Below are 17646 nucleotides of genomic sequence, written 5' to 3' on the forward strand. Positions count from 1 at the left end.
GAATTAATTTGCAACAGAATCGACACAAAATAAACTTTGACAAAGTTATAACTATCGAGAGTCAATGACTTGTCGCTGTTCTCAACAATAAAAAATTTAAAAAATTATTTCCGGGCGATTTTTCCCATTTTTTTCCAATCAAAATTAATTGTCAACGAAGTAACACATTTTTAACGTCTTTTTTCGTCTCCGTATCATCTCCACTTTTTCCTCCTCATCTTTTCTCATCCCTTTCCCCCAACTCAACGTCGGGACGTCTGGATGACACATGCAGAATTCCAAATGGCGAGAATACGTGTGAATGCATCCTCAAGTGTCTCACAGATGTGCACAACTGATACACAAAAGTACTCTACCCACAAAATCGAGTAAATAAATTGTTAATAAAAATATCCCACCCTTGAGCAGTATATAAAAAAAAAATCCTGCCAATGTCGAGAGATACGGTTGAGCGGTACAGGTACCAGCCACCCTAGAGCATTTTCGATTCAAGGGTAAGGCCCCCCTCCTGGCCCCCTTGGAAAAACAGTTCTCAAGGTTTTTAGTGACACCGGAAGTGATAATGACAAGGATAACTGGAGGCCTCGTAGAGACTCCGTTGAACTCGTTATCACATGGATCCTCTTACGGTTAGTGTTGCCTACTTGAGTTTCGTCCATTCAGAGTATTTAGCCCCTCCCCCCACCCCCCCTTTGAAGAACTGGCGCCCCTTTTATCGTCGAATAATGGAAGAAGATGAGCTGTTGATAGAGAAACTCCAAAAGAAATTTTTAAGACGAAAAAAAATTTGTAAAACGCATCGAACAGTAAATCCATCGATTTTCCTCATAATCGATCATTAAAATAATGAAATAAAGGAGATCGTTGAGTAGCAGGTGATAGATAAATGATTTTAATGACCTGGAGTAATTGATTAATTAATTAATTTATATCTAAGAAATTATTCACGGAACAAACCATCGATTGGACTCATTCAATCAAAATTAAATTAAAATTCGATTGGGTAAAATTGGGAATTATTTCATGTCGGTAGATTCTTTCACTCTAAACCAATTATTCAATAACCCACTAATGAAGTCTCTATGTAGATCAAGGAAAAATTCATTTACATAAAAAAAAGCTATTCATTTAACGCTAACAAATGCGCTGATAAAATTGAGCTCAAGTTCTGAGTAACTATAGTGTTATTACCGTAGTAAACCCGTTGTTTAAAGGTAAAATCTTTTTAAACAATATATTTCCGAAGTCCCCAAGTATTGAAAAACATGTATTCCAATAAACCTATATTTTTTACTGAATAATAAATTTTCCTGTGAGAAAAATATTGAATATGCAGTGACGAGAATAATTTTACGTTCGCTCTCCACTTAAGGACAATCGCGGCCATTTTTGTTTTGATAAAGGAAAGAATTTAATGGCCCGGTGACTCCACCCGAAGAGCAGTACTGATTTTCTTATAAATCGTCATGTGGAATAATTTATCGAACCGTTAGAAACCGGACGGATTCGAATTACAAGTCCGGCTGGGCCAAGTTTTATCGAGCAAGACGAGCCCCCCTCCCCCTCTCCCTGGCCCATCGAGCCCCCGCGGGCCCCTCGAGTCCCTCCCCCACGGGCCCCCCGCCTGGCCCCTCGGATCCCTAACCACATACAATTATAAATTTTCATAGTTCCTCATCGTCTGATGATAATTGCGAATTGTTGAAGGTGAATGATCGATGTCTCGAAGAAACACCGGGAAGTGATATTTCGCTGGGCCTGGGGGGGGGGGCCAACGAGGGAAAGCCGGAAATCAGGGGCAGACCTCGAAGAGGTCGTAACACACGTCTTTGTGTATTTACCAGGAAATGGAATCAAAACGTGCGCGTCGTAGGTTCAATGTCAGTCGTTTTGTGCTGTTGGCTTCGAGGTTACGAGAGATATAAATTAAACTGAATAGCGCAGATGAGGATTTGAATTTCAAATGGATGCGAGTGAGGAAGGGAACAACGAATTTAATTTCAGTGGGAGTAAATGGGACTGATGGACTTCGAAATATTTAACTGATTCATTTATTTTTGGAGATTGAACATGCGGTGGATGTGCGGTGTGACTCCCTGCGACAACTAAAGCCCATCTAACTAATATCGGAATTAATTAATATTGATAATTAGCCCTTTGCCCGAGGAATAAATAATTAACTTGACTGGGTACCAATAAAACCGAAAATTCCATACTCTTCCCCTGAAATTTGCCACCAGTCCCAAAAATCAGGGCTCACAAGTGACCACCGTTTTGTGAAGGGTGAGAAGGGCCTGTCGAAAAAAGATACCGGGGGATCGTGGCACACGTGGCCGAACGTGGGCCCAATTAGGTGTGTCACGGTATTTCCCATGACATCGGGACAGATGGGGGTCGCTCCGTTGTCCACAGGGTGTGGGTGACTTCATCCCCCTTTGACATGAAGCCCAACTGGGCATAGGGGTTTTCTTTCAAATCCCGCGGAGATTCTCATGCCACTAAAAATATCCCCAAAAAATAATCCATGTCTCTCCCTCTCCTTTCCCCGAGGGCTTCAACCGTGAAACGATTATGCGGGTGAATTTCTGCCCTAAGCCCTCCCCTCCAGGCCCACAATAAAAATATTAATAATTAAATTCATTCGAGAGAAAATATCCAGTTTGAAATGATCCTACGGTCGATTAGACTCGTCTCAATTAACCGAAAACAAGACGATTATGACCGATGACAGTCAGGAGCGGCTACCCTGACAGTAAGGCCCTCTCCCCCTCCCCCCTTCCCGGCCAGTAGAAGTCCCCAACGAAAATAACCCGGGCCCCCGGTGCAACCGGAGTAATAACAAGAGTTTAAAAAAGGGCCCGAGACGAAGACTATTAGAAGTCACTCGGTTGTGGCTGGCCAATGTTATTACTCCTCTCTCTGGCTTTGGTTGCACTCGCATGAATAGAAGGCTAGTCTTTCATTCATACGAGTGAGCGCCATGTTCAACAAACACGGTTATATGTAACTGCATACAAATGGTGGAGGTTCTGGGCCTCCTCGAGTACCGAGAAAAGAGAGTATTGTGCTGGCACAAGGGGAACTCTGCGTGAAATTCAGTACGATACGTTCACCGAGTGGGAGATATTATTCAACCGTAGGCTGTTAAATAAAAAATTTTACACATAATCTTGCTGTGAGAGACGTGGAGATCCGTGATAAGGCCCACAACACGATTACGGAGGATTTTCCACGAGGAAATTGGAGGTTTATTACTCTGGGGAAAAATTAACTCAGTTGCAATCAATTTCATAGTCAAAAAGCAACGATTTCCCCTCTTCAGGCCCATATCGTTACACCCCGGGACTTTCCCCAAATTTTCCAAGTCCCTTCCACCCTCCCCCCTCCATGTATCAATCAAGAATCATCGTCTGCACCTGAAAATCGACTTTTCTCATTCCTCGCGTCGAAAAACCTCGCGAAAATCCCGATTCACAACCGGCAACAGAGGCTGCGCCGTTGCCAAGTTGCCAGCGGAGACGCGATTCCAGAAGGGGTTGCTCTGGGACTCGAAGAAAGAGCCAGTATCACCACACAACACACACACACACACACACATACCCACACCCAGCTCCTTCACAACTTCGAGTAAAAAAAAAAATAATAATAATCCCGTCGGTTCTCGGCGATGGACGAGGGGCAAAGGAGGGGAGGGGAGGCTATCACGCAGGTCGTACACAGTTCGTGGTGCCTCGGCTACCGTCGCCGATTGGTCGAACGCGTTGGCGCCGCCCCCTTCCCCCCTCGTTGCCCCGGTGAGCGTCGGGCAACGAAAACTCCGGAGCGTCTTAACGCCGGTCTCTCTTCCATAGCATCAGTCAGCTCTCGGGCGCTTAGCGAGTAACGTCTTGCTTTCCGTGGAGGGATAAAAAAATATTTCATCGTTAAAATAAAATATTTAAACAATATATATATATCACTCCAACATCATCCAATTGCGATTAATATCGTGAGCTTCAAACTGACGGCCATTCACTAACGAGAGTAACGTTAATCGAAATTTGTGTCGTTTTATCGTCACGTCGACGATTAAAAAAAAAACTGTGGCTTTTAGTTAATTCAACGAACAAATTCTCATTCTTGAGAGTGAGAATAGGATTGAAACGTGATATTGTTTCTGGTTAATTGTGATTTAATGACAAATGGTAACCGCACGACAATACTCAACGGTAGTGGCAGTTCTGTACCAGTTTGTGAACAAATAGGTGATTAACAACAATTCCGAAATCGACGTTTATTTTAACCTTTGATCTTCTCTGTGAGTCAAGCCATCAACGTCACGTATTACGAGTGTTATTGCTGTCGGGACAAAGGAAGTGAGACGAACTTTTGTTGGAGTTTTTTTTTTTTCCATTGGAAAATCAAGTGCCTGTGGGTTTTATTTTGTTGATTTTTTTTTTATTGGAGCCAACATGTCCACCGCAGTCATGAGCACGCCCATGTTCGAGTGCAGTGAACATTTGTTCAAGGTAATTATGAATTTTTTAATTTTCTCTGTTCTAAAATTGATTTTAACATCGATTCGATGGATTTGGCGATTGGGGAGGGGGGTATTCGCCCTGAAGGGGTGGAAATTAATTTTGACGGATACGAGGATAAATAAATTCGGATGAAACTAACACCACCAATTTTTCTATTGAATTATTTTCAGCGATAGAATTCCTCGAAATTCCTGAGGAAATTGCGACGTCACTCGTCTTCACAAATGAATCAACTCTCCTGTCAGTCGACATTTTTTAACAATATCTCCGTATGTGAGGGAGATAGAGAAATTTTTGTTGATACATTTTTTGTAGAACTCAATTCGCTTTACAAAAAATGTTCTGATGAAAATTTTTGTATCTTCCTTAGATTCTGAGATACTCATCGACTGGTCGACAGTGAAAGATAAATTATCTCGTTTTGCCCTTTTGCTACTGACTTTTTAATGTAATTTCGGTTACACGTTTTGTATGGGGGGGGGGGGGGGTGGGGAGTTAAATTGTCGTGGTGAGAGTGAGATGAATCATACTCTCACCATTGGAAAACTCAAACATTCGCCTTTCTTCAGTCGGTTTCACTCAGGCGATGGTGAAATCAAAGAGAGCGATGGGTTTTAGGGGGTTCGAGGGGAATTTTACGAGGGGTTTGTTTGGATTCACATGCGGGAACTTGTTGCTCCCTGATTCATCCCCACTCCCAACTTCTCGGAAACAAGATGGCGAGGGTTTGAATTAAAAAAAAAAAAAAAACGTTTGAAGAATCGAAGGAAGACGAGACGATTTAAAAGATGAAATGATGCGTTTTATTGATCAATTGAGAGGGTTTATGTCGGTTGTTGAGGAGATGATGGTTTTTGTTATTGTTTTAAGAATTTTGTTATAGGATATTTCGCTTGAATGACGCCAGCGTGAAAATCAAAAGTCAAGGGAGCCTTTGGAAATGAGTTTTTTTTTAATGTTTGCGCAACTGAAGCGAAATGAGTCGATTAATCGATTATTTTATTGGTAATAGTTTGAGAATTTAGATTGGAAAATTACAGGAGGCATTTAAATCGATGGAAACTCTTGGAATTTTGTTTTCATTCACTCGAAGTAAATCCGCTTTCACGATAAAATAGATATAGTGAATGGATATACTGATAATTTGACCATTTGATAACGCGCGTAATTAGTAATTGATGAGTTCCGTGACCCCCGTATTTTTCATAATCACAAAATCATTTTGAAAAATTCAAGGCGTTATTCCGTCACTAATGACTCAAGTCTCTTGATTATTCCAGCAATCAGTCGATTAACCATAAAAATATAGTTTCCTACCGAGAAAATCAACGATTCACTTTCCATTTCTTGTGAATTTTCCAACGTCACATCTGAGTATTCAATTTTTATTTATAAGTTCGCGTGAATTCTTCATTAGCATTGCGCCCAGTAAAATTACCGGTGAATGAAAAAAACTTGATTAATTTAATTCGACTCGAGAAATCGGCAAAAAAAAAAATGATTCGCCATTCTCACGAGTTTCGCAAAGTCCGAGAAAATTTTTTTTTTTTAAATTCGTCTGTCGCACGCGACCTACACTAACAAATCTATTTTCGCAGAGATAATGCGTTTCGTTCTATTGAAGTCTTTTTTCGCTTTCTATTCCCTCTGATTTTTTTTTTGTGGAGGCAATCGAGGGAAGTGATGGGACACAATTTTTTTTTTTGACGTTCTCGATACGTTTGCGGGATAATTTAACGATTTCCGGTGCGATTGTTCGTACACCCACTTTTAGAAACCCACTTGTCATTTCCCGCCTTCTACGATTTTGATTATTCAAGAGTGATATTTTACTCGTCGAGTAGTTGATAAATCCAAAAAAACATTGAGCAAAACACATGGAACCAATTTTTTAATCTTAAAAATCAAGGAACCTCAAGAGAAAGTTTGAGTGACTAATGAAGAATATTCAAAAATACTGGAGGACATTCCTAATTAAAAGAATTATCCGTTAATTTGCTAACTGCAGTTACCCCCCTTGTATCGCCAAAAATGGTGATTTTTGGTGGGAAAATGGTTTAAAAAATCGTTGAAACCCATAAAAATACTCGACAATAACGTGGAATCACGCTTGGGTTCAATGGAGACTTCTTCTGTCAGTTGCAATGAGGGTAAAGAAGCCCAGGGAGAATAAAGAATTGCCACGAAAAAGGAATGGAAAAAAAATATTGTGAACGAGGGGGAGGAAAACCTGTTGCTCGTCTCCGTTCCACGGGGTTGGGCATTGAGTAACTCACCCCTCGTTCTTTCCCCTATTGTCGTAACTCCCCTTTTCACTTCACAACTCGCATGTACCCCACGTGCATAGCACACTTTACACTGCCTGCGAATAAAAAGAAATATAAGAGATTTCGTGTTCCATTGTAGAAAAAAAAAAACGTAAAATACGGATTCTGGGGGCATTTGTGGAGCCCAAAGGGCCCAAAAGGTGGACGGCAAAAATTTTTCCCATATTCCTGAAAAGAAACCTGACACAGAAAGGCAGAAAGGGAGGGCTTCCGTGCACCTTGTGGAGTTCTTAGGGTTTTTATTATTATTTTTTTTTCTGTAAATGTTCAAACGATTCGAACGAAATCTGCCATTATTGGCGCAATTGGATGAGTGGGGCAAATCTGGGAGACGGTTGGCCGATTATCGGCCATATAATCAGCTGCACGTAAATGTTGGCGATTTTTTAAATCGAGTGGAGGGAATAAATATTTTTTAACATTTTACGAGGAGAAATAATAGCTGGCGATTCATGATGGGTTTTTAATGGGTGAGATAACGGCCTCTTGTATTCACAAAAGTGAGAAAATTATTGGCTCGAGTAAATGTTTAATTTTCAATTTTAATTTCTATTTGATTCAGTTATTGAAATTAATGGACAGTAAAATTCACGAGGAGATAAATTTTGATGTGTAGATAACTTGAGGGACAATTTATAGATAAATTCAAGGATTGAGCGAAAAGAATATTTGTTGCTGCTGATACTGAGGGAATTTTCGATAAATTTGGGTGAATAAATTATTTAAAAATGTCAGGAGTGTACACTTGTAATTTCACACTTCAAGTAATAATTCTCAAGGAAAATGAAAAATAAAGCATATTCCAGTGAATATTTGGCTGTTAGAGGTGTGACCTTGACTTGATGACATCAGACAGTGGTATAATGAAGAGAGGGTGAAGAAGGGAAGAAGAGGCCGAATAATGTACGAAATATGGTGTTTACAAGGCGTAACGATTTACCCAGCACTGATGTGTATCGATACTCAAGTGTTCGAGTGTTTACCCTTGCGAAGATAAAATTTTCAAGTTGAAAATTCCAGAATTCACCAGTTTCTGTTAATTTCAATCAACAATCCCCTATTCTTCAGACTCAATCGTGCGGTGAAGTGAAATGGATCGTATTCAACGGCCGATATCTTCGGATCGAACGATTCGATTTCAACGAATTAGTACTCAATTTCGAGCTGTAAAATTAACCTTGAAAATGATTAAAAAAACGTCAAATTGCACTCAACCCTTCTCGAGTTATCGATTGCTGAAGACCTCATTAACCCCCTTCTTCCTCAGTTGGCAAAATTCGAGCTTTAACTATCTCGGGGATTTTTTTTGCGGATTTAATTGGGAGTACTAATGACTGATATTAATCCCAGACTTGTAAATCCGGGGGTATCCGAGCGAAAGGGCTGGACACGCTCTTTTGCACCGGAAAGGGAAACCTTTCACGCTCTGGTGGAATCACGTCTGCCGGTTGGAGGATTTTTTAAACGTTGAGTAGAATTTTTGTATCGCAAGTGAAAACAACGTGGGGTAACAATGGAATAGAACAGAAAACCGCTTGTTCGAGACAGTGTGACGTTCCTGGTGACTATTGTGGAATAAAAGAATCCATTCAATGGAGAACACTTTCCAATGTAAACAAAAAGGACCGGTGACTTACATTTTTTTTCGAGTAAAATCGTTAAAGAATTTTCGATAAATTGTTGGCTATCGATTATGGTAATGATTCAATAATATGCATATTATGTAATAAATATACATAATATATTCCTATTTAGTGTAATCCATATTGAATAACTTCTTTAGCAAATTAAACAAAATTGTATTTTTAGAGCCCATTTAAATTCAGATTTTTACCCCCAATTTTTTTTCCATCGATCACTTAATTTCAACAATTTTAATCGATTCATCGGGTAACGGTAAAAAGACTGGCTTTGAGTTACGTTAGAACGTTAGATGAAGGCAATTAGGATGAGTATGTGACCAAACATCAGATATTTTACGGTTACGTAACGTAAATCTTGGGGAGTTGAAAGCCCATGGGTTGGGACGCAAGACAACCGTTGGATTTCCATGGGCATCGCAAGTTGAATTTCTCTTGTGTACCTGGATGATGACCAGTTATAAAACGCACTCGGGTCCAAAGTCGTTGGCTGTCACGTGTGATGGAGTTTCTTCCCACTGATTCGACCTTCGACGGGTGGAGAGATGGGGGGGGGGGGGATTGATGAAGGAGAAAGTTCTTTTTTTTTTTCGAGATTGTTGAACATCGAGTGAATTCCATGGGGCATTCGAATAATCTTGAATTTTTAATTTTTTTCTTCTTCTTTTGGAACGAGCGAACCCGGATTTCCACTATTACGACACCTAATTTGAATAATCCTGACAATCCCTATCATTGAAAATTTATTCGGCCATTATGAAACGAAAATTTACTGGCATTTGAAATTTGCCGTCATTTTCTGGGCCTTTATCCGACTTTTTGGGGGTTTTGCACGTCGATTAGGGCTCCCCAAGTTGCTACTGACTTAAAAAATTGTTGAACGAGGGGGGAAAAAAATTAAATTTCCATTCATTAGATGCAACAAAAGTCGGTAATAATTTCAGTTTTTGTGGTACTCACGCAAAACCCCTCGGGGCAACAAGAAAATGACCGGAGTTCAGGTAATAGGACACGCACTGTTGAACACGTGCTTGAAAATTTCCCAGGTATATGTACATCTCGAGATACGTCTGGAAGGGACAACACGCGTCCAAAAACATGCCAACCCAGAGGCAAAGAGTCCCGCATAAATTAGGCCCTCGAAAATGCCCCGCGGATACTGCATTTTAAATTCATTTTATTTTCTTTTCACCGAAAGATTTCGTATGGAAATTTTACCATGTTTACGTCGATGGTTATCAGCCACAGCATTGACTGGAGAACTTCACGTGTCTCGAATTATTTATTATTATATTCCTCTCAATATGTATGAAGAGAAGACCCCGACGGAAATTGAATCTCATCGCATATCAGATTCAATTATTCTTCGTCTCTGGTCTTGAACTGTCGAAAGACAATTTTATTGTTCATGGTCTCGGGTGTTGGTTCCACGGATCAAGTCAGCAATGTCCATTGGCTCCAGCTGATGGACTTTTTTTTGTCGTAATTAAATTTAATTTGTCGAGCGATAACTACATGTCCTTTCGAAAATTGTGGACAGGGAAAAGGGCATCAACCGGGCGTTAGTTTAAAAAATATTTGACATCTGTATTTCATCAACTGTCAGCCGGTGAAGTTATGAAATTTCCATCAACTAAAGCTGAAAGGATCTTCGAAGAACGGTCTAGGGCTTGATATAATCTGGACTAACGGCTGCTGGAACTCCCGTTTACCTGACAGTCCAGCTAATTCAGCGTAGCATTAGAAATTACGATTTCAGGATCGTTATGTACATTAGAAATTATTAATCCCATCGGTTTTCCTCCGGCGATAGTTCAACAACGGCAGAGTCGAACTTCACGATTTTTTTTTCATACTAACGGGAAGTTTTTCAGCTTCAAAATGAAATTCGACTCTCTCGAATCGCATCGTTGGGTCGCGAGATATTTAGGATTAACGACAACAGTTCCCAGTCGCCCCGAAATAAAATCGTCAAATGGTTTTACTGTGATCTTATTCAACCTTAGAACTAGTCCCTCATCTCCACTGGACCCTGGTCTATCTGTCGTTAATCAACTCCGAGAAAGAGATTATGAAACCCAGAGCGACTCGATCTGATAACGATTTTTTACTGCTGTCCTAAATCCAGTCGTTATTTCGAAAAATCTGAAAAGTCACTTGTGGAGAATTCGTATCGAATGAGACAAAAGTTCACTCTCAACTGGAACCATTTGGAAATCGACACCCCGAGGAAAAAAAAAAGGCACCGAGGAACTGTACTAGAACCCGGTGAGGTAGAAAGAAAAAAAAAGTAGAGAAACCCATAAAACCATTGGGATTTTACGATCCACCCTCAGCAACCTTTCTGATTCTTTCTACCTGCTAACGATAACTTAACGGTTTTCTCCATTGTCCCCATCGGTTTCCGCCGAAATGCTCTCAGGCAGACCCATTTTCATCTTCATAACAATCCCAAAATTTTCCACAAAAAGCTGCAGTGGATAATGAAATCATTAGACTCATTAGAGTACTCTTACCCGCAATTTTCCTCCCATTTTTCCCAAAGTTTTCATTCACAAACCGCCAGATACGTTCACTGTTCTCAGTGCACCTAAAATCCTCTAATCCTCAAATCGCTGATTATCTTCCCATAGCCCAGAGCAAGACCGATAGCTTAAATGTGCATTTAATGACCACTTGATGAAGAATTCAAGTGTTTGATAACAACAAAGTCGAATGAAAGTGCTTGTCCCACGTGTCTCTGGTTCAATATTTTCAATCACCAGTCGATAGGTATTTGACTGCGACCGATTAATTGAGTTTATCAGGAAATCAAATGGTAGAGAAAGTTCATCAACAACTGATAGTGAAGAAGACCTGAACCCAGTGATCGACCAACTAATGAATTATTCGTTATTTTTCTGATTTCAGAATCCTGGCCAGCCAAAAACAAAGGATTCCAATCACACTGGCCACACTCCTCTTCGCCGTAGCTACACCTCTCTGGTGACCCTTATCGAGCAACATCGTAAACTCGATAGAAGTGTCAGTGAACCAACATCTCGCTACAAGACAGAGCTCTGTCGTCCATTCGAAGAGTCTGGTGCTTGCAAATACGGTGACAAATGTCAATTTGCTCATGGATACAGTGAACTTCGCAATCTAGCACGTCATCCAAAGTACAAGACCGAATTGTGTCGTACATTTCATACCATTGGTTTCTGTCCCTATGGTCCACGCTGTCACTTTATTCATAATTTTGAGGAAGCTAGAATGCACAATCAGAAAGTCAGCGCCCAATTGGGCAGTACCCAGCCAAATATAATGGGCCTGAGTCCACTTTTGAGTGCAAGTGCAGCAGCAGCAAGTATCAACATGAATATATCACTTCTTGAGCAGATAACAGGACCACCAGTTATGAGCAGTCCACCACCATTGATAAGAGCTAATTCACTGAGCATAGGTACACATCAGACATTTACAAATCCACCATTACTCAGGACTACATCGTTGAGCCTCACAACACCACAATCTCATAATCTTCATAATGTTCATCACAATTCGGTTATTGGTGCTGCTAGACCTAAACCATTGAATTTGAGTCCAACATTTTCACTTGGTAGTACAGCTGATTCTGTATCACCATCATCGAGCCTCAGTCAATCGCCAACAAATTCAATGGCTAGTTTCTTCAGTGATGATTGCTCATCAGCACCAACAACGGCATTCAGCTTTGGTCAGGACTTTGGATTATTGCAAACGAGGCACACACCAAGTCCACCAAGTGGTAACAGCCAAATTGTTGATGATCTTGCACCGAGAACACCATCACCATTGTCACCGAATGCTGAGTCTAGACTTCCTGTTTTCAACAGGATCAGCAGTGTCATCGGGGATTTCGAGGGCCTCAAGATCTAGGGGGTATTACTCGAGGATTTTCAAGGTTGACAGCCTTTCTTTATTGCTTTTGATTCTGAACGCATTCAGCGGCGATGTTGCAAAACACCGGCGCACTATTCGGTTCTTTTCTCGATAACGAGGTATCCCAGCGAAAAAAGTGACTAGAGCTTTTTTGAAGATCAGAAATTTTTCTGTAAAAAAGGTCTTGGCACTTGTTTACGTAGGATCAATCGTTTTGAAGATAATTTGTAAATTACTAACACGGCTTTTTGCAATTTCGCTGGGGAATTCCATTTCGTCATCGTTCGTTTGATTTTTTTTTTTTTTGTGAAGACAGTGTGACCCGGTAGTTTTAGAATTATTATTTACATTAATTTTCATTTCGTGATTCAGCGACAATCACGAGCAGGTGAGACGTTGCAATATTCCAAAATAAATTCGAAAAGACGATTATTGAAATTACTCGTCTTTTCATGAGCTATTTGAAAATATCTCAGTTTTTCTTCTTTCATTTCTTTAATATTTCAAAGTGATAATTATAGAGTTGTCCAGCTGTCGATTGATTTATTATCAAAGATTTGGTGATGACGTGTGCGATAATAATGAGCGAAAATAATCATTACTGAGGTTTAGAGTCTAGGGTAGATTTTACCGGCTAATTTAGTAACTTTAATTGTCTTCCAATGGTTTAGTAATTTTTTTTTTTGCTTAGTGAGAATGAATGTGATTAAATTTATGAGATGAAAATAGAATCGACGCGATGGATTTTTAAAAAGACAAGAACTAACTCAGAAGTTAATTCATTGGATAGTTTTTCTTTTACCGATCTTTTAAAAGCCTTCACTTTTTCATTTTTCTCTGACAAATTGGGCTTTTTAAAAATCATTAACGCGCATTCGAGAAAACTTTTGGTTTTCATGTGAAAAAACGAAGAGCAAAGGAAGTTTCAAAACTCATTGAAATATCACTTTTTCTCGTTGTTATTTCCCTTTAATTTAACAATGATGAAATTAAAGGAAAATGGGAGGAAAAAACAAAAATGTGATATGTAACTATTTGCAATAGAAATATTTACGATTAACAGACATTCTATTATTAATACTTCACTTAAGAACAGAATTGAAAAATTTATTTGTTGAAAAATCGCGAGCAAATTTTTTTTTTCTGAAGATTTTTAATTTCTTTTCATTTTCTTTTTTTTTGAGGGATGGGGGGGGGGGAGATTGAGAGGAAGAGAACGGCGGAGATGATAGGGCTCGGCCCGCTGCTCATATTTCTCTCAATTCTTATTGATCACGTCATCTTTGATTTCAATAATTATCCTTGTATTAAATGTACGACGTGGTACATGAGACATTGAGAAAGAAAACCACAAAAAAAATAATAATCGAGAAACAATATGAAAATACATTTTGTAAATACATTTTCCACGATTAGAGGAGAAAACTAAGAGTTTTTTTTTCGTTTAATTTATAACTTGAGAAATGTTATTATAGATTTAGTTTATTTTTTATCATCAATTAACTAATACTGTGTACTACCCTGCGATACATAAATTAAGGGAGAATTATTTCAGAATAAAATGGGGGAAAATATATATTTATCGAGACTCCTGCGTTGCAATTAAAAATAATTAAATGATAAATAATTTCTTATTTTGTTTAATTAGATATTTTTTTTCTTTGCTACTTCTCAGTGGTGAATCATCTCGTTTTTTTTTTCTATAATTATTATTTCAAGAGAAAGTATAAGCCATGTGATGTGATTTATTTGTGATTCAGCTGTCTCGATTTCTTCCAATTATTTCAATTTTCAATAACGAAAGGAGTAAAACCACCGCCAATTAACAATTTCATCTCTCATTATTATTATTATTGAAATAGTGAAGAGCAAAATGGCAAAGTCAATTTAATCGCCGTCTATTAACGCCACTAATTATCAATTAACAATTACGATTAATTAATTGTAACAAGTTTTTTTTTCTATTATCTAACGTCTAATTGTATACCACTTGTTTTCTACTCTGCACATCATGTCTTTGGATGATTTTTTTAAATAATATGAAATGAAATCCATCGACAACTGATTGAATAGGCTCCATTTTCCGTCAATTTTTTTTTTTGTTCATGAGAATACATAAATATGAATGATTTCAATTTAGGGCTGTTACCAGCCACAATTTAATTATTAATCATCGAATTTATCGTCTTTATCTATTTAACGATTATTTAATTTTGTAACGCCCAATATTATATATTGATATATATTATATATCCCTTTTGTTTCTCACAAATATTTCTTTCATTGATCGACAGAAATGTTCATTCACTCACTTTCTGGGCTTTTCAGAAGACAAAATTCACGAAAATAAGACAATATGAGACATTGAAATGAAAAAAAATAATGAGTAACTAATTTACATTGATAGCAAACCACTGAGTGCCTTCTCGTAGTTTAAAGCAAGAAAAAAAAATAATTAAAAATGTATATTTAATTAGAAAGTGATGAAGAATGATAGCGTGTGAGAGTGAAAATGCGTCGAATGGAAGTACATTTCACGTGAGTTTGATGTTCAATATTGTTCACAATCACAAGTCCATTGAAATAGTCAAAGAAATTCAACTGAGCTCATCAAAATGACGTCTTGAGTATCTCGCGAACAGTTAATTTATTAAATTTGTCGTAAAAAGCCCAATCGTAGGGGATAAACAATTATTTTCAATGAAAAATTAATTTCAATGTGACGTTAACAGTTGAGGGCAAAGAGAGAGATATTTTTTTTTTACTATTCAATTCTCATTTCATTGCATGCACGATCGATTCGTTAAATTTTTATTATTTTGTTTTTATAATTAGTACTCGGCGAGAGCGCTGTTGCCCCGGCTGTTTGACTTTCATGATTGAGAGTTATGTTTTTTTTTTTGTTGTAGAAAAAATCAGCTTCAATTATTTTTAATTCCGTCGATTATTATATTTTTCATGTCGAGAGAAACTCGAGACGTCAGATACAAAAATAAATACCATTTCCTCCCCTCTCTACCAATTATCCCTGATCACCCACGTTATAGACTTGACCACTATAATAATTAATGATGAGTAATATTACGGTTATGTGTACGTCTCCTTTTTTTAATTTAATATATTTATTTTTTCAATCGTATTTATATATTTATACAATATTTTATACCGCGTTTCATCATTAATGAAAAAGAATTATAAAAAAAAATGGAAAGATAATACGTGAAAATACGACTCAAGAATTATATCACGAGGATGAAGATGAAGGAAAATGTAATTAACAAGTTTTGTACGAATGTAAGTGTGCAAAGTTTGAAGGTCGATCTCCTGGCTTACAGAATAAAGACAGAAATATATAAAATAAAATGCGAAAATAAATAAAGTTTAAAATATCAGTGATTCTTTTTTTCTTGAATTTCCTCACCTAAACCCCGAAAATTTAGTCTAAAAAATATAAATCTCCGAATCCGGCAGAGGTAGGTGATTTTTCATAATAACATTTATTGTAGTACTCAATTCACTCTACAAAAAAGGTTATAATAAAAATTTTCCCATCTTCCCTAGACGTCGAGATATTCATCAAAAACTGGACAACAGCCAAAAGTGGCTCATCTCATTTTACGTTTCATGAGTTTTAAACAAAACTGGCGGCCACATCAAAGTATTTTCCAATATTTTTAAAGTTTCTTGTACTCCATAGAATGGAGATGAATTTCAAGTGCAGAACTTCATCGAAATACAATTTTATCATTATGAGAATGATTCTTTACTCAACAGTTTATCCCTCGCTACAACTCAAACTCGATGCCCCCAAGCCTCAAGTGATTGTTAACGACGCGATTTGTATGCACACCATCGAACATATGCCAGTTTCAAGTGTCCAATCACACTACAGAAACCCATAAAACTCGAGTCTCCAATGTACTTTTTTTTTCCACACCCACACGTAATCATTATTGAAGTTCACCCTTAGAACCAGGAAGTCAAGTGTCTGTATCATATCGGTCGTCATTTCAATTGCGATTTGACGTCATTTGACACCGATGGAGAACAGCGGTACATTGAGGAAATTTTCAGTGAGCAATTCCAGAGAGGAATATTTATGATGAGAAAATAATTATTGGAAACTGAAGCCAATTACTTCACGATAATCGCTGCCAATCAGGAAAATTCAAGAGAATGATATTTCCGCATAATTCGATTTAGTTTTCGGGTAATATCTCCGGATCTGAGAGAGATAGCGAAATTGTTGTCAATACATTTTTTGTAGATCTCAATTCACTCAACAAAAAGTGTTATGACGAAATTTTCCGTAACTGCCTTAGAGACCGGGATATTGATAAAAACTAGTTGATAATTTAAAGTGACATCTCAGTTTCCACTTCCCCACTGAATTTTGGATTTCATAATTTTTTTAATGGACTTGATTTCAATGTCACTCCTAAATTATCAACCAACTCCATTAAATTCTCATTTTTATTTTGTATTTGTGGGGAGTAATTTAGGGAGATGGCTCCGAGTGGTACAAGGGGAAAGGATTGCTAAGTAACCTTGGGTTATTGGCGGGGACTTTGCCTTGACGGCCCTGACCGTTCCAGTCTCATTGCCTTCAATATTCTTCATCATTATATTAATTCAGTGGCAAAGTGGAGATATAGGGTAAGTAGACAGTTCAGAATGAACATTTCTTGAGTCCCTGGAGAGCTGCAAAGCAAAATTTTGCCAATATCTCCTCTGTCAGGAGAAAATTTAGAATTTTTTTTCACTTAATTAATCCCACGACTTCCTCGCTCGGGACAATAATCTCCAAGAATTTACGGGAAGAAAATTTTATTCGGATTGTTCAGGTACTCAATAAAATCGAAAATATACCGGTCATCAACCCCCACATTCTCAGCGAAATATCAAAACACCAGTGGAACCACGGCACTCAGCCAATATCCTCTTTCTCACCAATTTTTATCCTCCAAAAGATGGGAATTCACCGGGAGACGAGGAAAACAGAGACCCAGAGGTCCATACAACTACACCTTTTGGCCCCGTGTCTCATTCAAAACTAAAATTAGTCCAGAGGGCGGCGCACCCGAGAGCTTGAAAATAAGAGCGAATTTTCTCTGTCAGTGGGCGTTTCGGACTTTTGCCAAATAAAAAATCAACGAAAAATTTTTCGTACGTGGGAGAAAGAGAGAGAATTTCGTTGAGGCGAAATGGTACATTAGCCGTGGGAAGTCCTCAGCAGATGAAGTTCATCATCTCCACTGC

The 17646-nt window shown here is 38.3% G+C and overlaps 1 protein-coding gene across 1 annotated transcript; it reads left to right on the forward strand.

Annotated features, from left to right (window-relative positions):
* The first annotated feature begins 3863 nt into the window (after positions 1 to 3863).
* Positions 3864 to 15779, forward strand: LOC135170811 (protein TIS11). Its single transcript, XM_064136873.1, has 2 exons — positions 3864 to 4508; positions 11398 to 15779. Exons 1-2 carry the CDS (start codon positions 4452 to 4454, stop codon positions 12382 to 12384), a joined length of 1044 nt encoding a protein of 347 aa, XP_063992943.1. The 5' UTR covers positions 3864 to 4451; the 3' UTR covers positions 12385 to 15779.
* The last annotated feature ends 1867 nt before the right edge of the window (positions 15780 to 17646 follow it).

Source organism: Diachasmimorpha longicaudata, chromosome 18 (assembly GCF_034640455.1).
Source record: "Diachasmimorpha longicaudata isolate KC_UGA_2023 chromosome 18, iyDiaLong2, whole genome shotgun sequence".
NCBI classification, from domain to species: domain Eukaryota; kingdom Metazoa; phylum Arthropoda; class Insecta; order Hymenoptera; family Braconidae; genus Diachasmimorpha; species Diachasmimorpha longicaudata.

What these genes read in the sequence shown, in the direction of transcription:
- LOC135170811 (XM_064136873.1), top strand. Translation starts at nt 4,452, where the DNA reads ATGTCCACCGCAGTCATGAGCACGCCCATGTTCGAGTGCAGTGAACAT. An exon ending in GCAGTGAACATTTGTTCAAG is followed by an intron (nt 4,509 to 11,397) that starts GTAATTATGAAT and finishes TTCTGATTTCAG; the next exon opens with AATCCTGGCCAGCCAAAAAC.